The sequence below is a fragment of the Dendrobium catenatum genome, unplaced genomic scaffold (assembly GCF_001605985.2).
Source record: "Dendrobium catenatum unplaced genomic scaffold, ASM160598v2 original_scaffold_251730, whole genome shotgun sequence".
Classification (NCBI taxonomy): domain Eukaryota; kingdom Viridiplantae; phylum Streptophyta; class Magnoliopsida; order Asparagales; family Orchidaceae; genus Dendrobium; species Dendrobium catenatum.
Window position 1 is genome coordinate 1 of NW_021570129.1, and position 1,269 is coordinate 1,269.

Sequence of the window (1,269 nt, forward strand, 5' to 3'; positions counted from 1 at the left end):
CAAATTTTAATTCTAAATATTGTTACTCTTTAACTTCAATAATATATTCATGATAAATAAATCAGAACATACTCTCACTCCTATTTTTAGACTACCACTATTCTTTTTATGACCTTGGAGATCTGTAGACGAAATTATTCTGTAAGGATGCCGGATGTCATTCAAAGACGTACACACAAAATAATCTCCCCATCTGCTGGAGCCGTTATTACGTCCTCCGACCGGATGCAGAGGAATATCCGATCGTAGGCAAAATACCGCCTATATCAAGGTGTATCGAGTTTTTTTGGAAAAACTCGGTACACCTCGGTATAGGCGGGATTTTGCCTACAACCGGATGTTCCTCTGGATCCGTTCAACCGAACCAAATAAAAGTTCCATCTGCTGACCTTCACGCGGCTGTTACAACTAACGCTACATAACAGTCCAGAACCATCAGGCGGCGACGCGCGGAGCCCACTCGCTCACCTCGAAGGCGAGGCGGTGAACCCACACAGTGTCCGAGACGCTGCGGCGGCGCTGTCCGTCTTGTCCCGCTCCACTTCCCAAAGCACCAAGTTGAACGCCTCAACGCTACAGGGAAGCTCAAGCAATCCCTTCGTTCCGTATCCGTACTCCTCCTCAGCCTGATCAAGGAGTTGCCGGAAAAGGCGGTGGTTCATCCACTCGGCCCGAATCAGGAACTTTTCTTTCTCCATCCCCACCCGAACCGAAACCCATCCCACCGGCGGCGAGGTCTGCCCCCCGCCGGACTGCCTTCCAAGCGAGCGGCAACGTCGAAGTGTCTTCGACATCAGACCTTTTCGCCTGAAGGAACCAGTTTCACTGGAGCTTCGACAAATCTCCATAAATTTGGAAAGAAGGAAGCTATGTGAGGATAATATGCAGATAGCTTTGTGAGGATATTATGAGGATGAGAAAGGTGAGAAAGGAAGAGAGGATACGTTGAGGTTGTAGCTGGGGGAATAGTACATGGAAGCGGGGAGTTGGAGATAATGGAGCGGCCATTAGTTACATGAAGTACAAGAAGAGATGCAAGTAGCTGGCTTTACGTAGAAAATCATTGAAGCAAGTTGAGAGTTTTACATGGTGAAATTAGTTTAGTCACGGCAGCGAGTAGTTGACTGCTTCATTTTTGTGGCCCTTAATGCATCCACTTGAATTAATACATTTCTTATTTTTTAAAACGAATATTTTTTTTATAGATATGAATCTTTTATCGATGTCTAATTTGCTTAAGTTTTTTTATTTTTTTGAAAAGCTTATTTT

The 1,269-nt window shown here is 44.9% G+C and overlaps 1 protein-coding gene across 1 annotated transcript; it reads right to left on the reverse strand.

The window, feature by feature from the left end:
* Window positions 1–42: 42 nt before the first annotated feature.
* On the reverse strand, window positions 43–917 carry LOC110109835 (auxin-induced protein X10A). Its single transcript, XM_020841035.2, has one exon. The coding sequence runs from the start codon at window positions 846–848 to the stop codon at window positions 465–467; it is 384 nt and encodes a 127-aa protein (XP_020696694.2). The 5' UTR covers window positions 849–917; the 3' UTR covers window positions 43–464.
* Window positions 918–1,269: the final 352 nt, after the last annotated feature.

Coding starts and splice junctions, on each gene's coding strand:
- LOC110109835 (XM_020841035.2), bottom strand. CDS start 848: ATGGAGATTTGTCGAAGCTCCAGTGAAACTGGTTCCTTCAGGCGAAAA.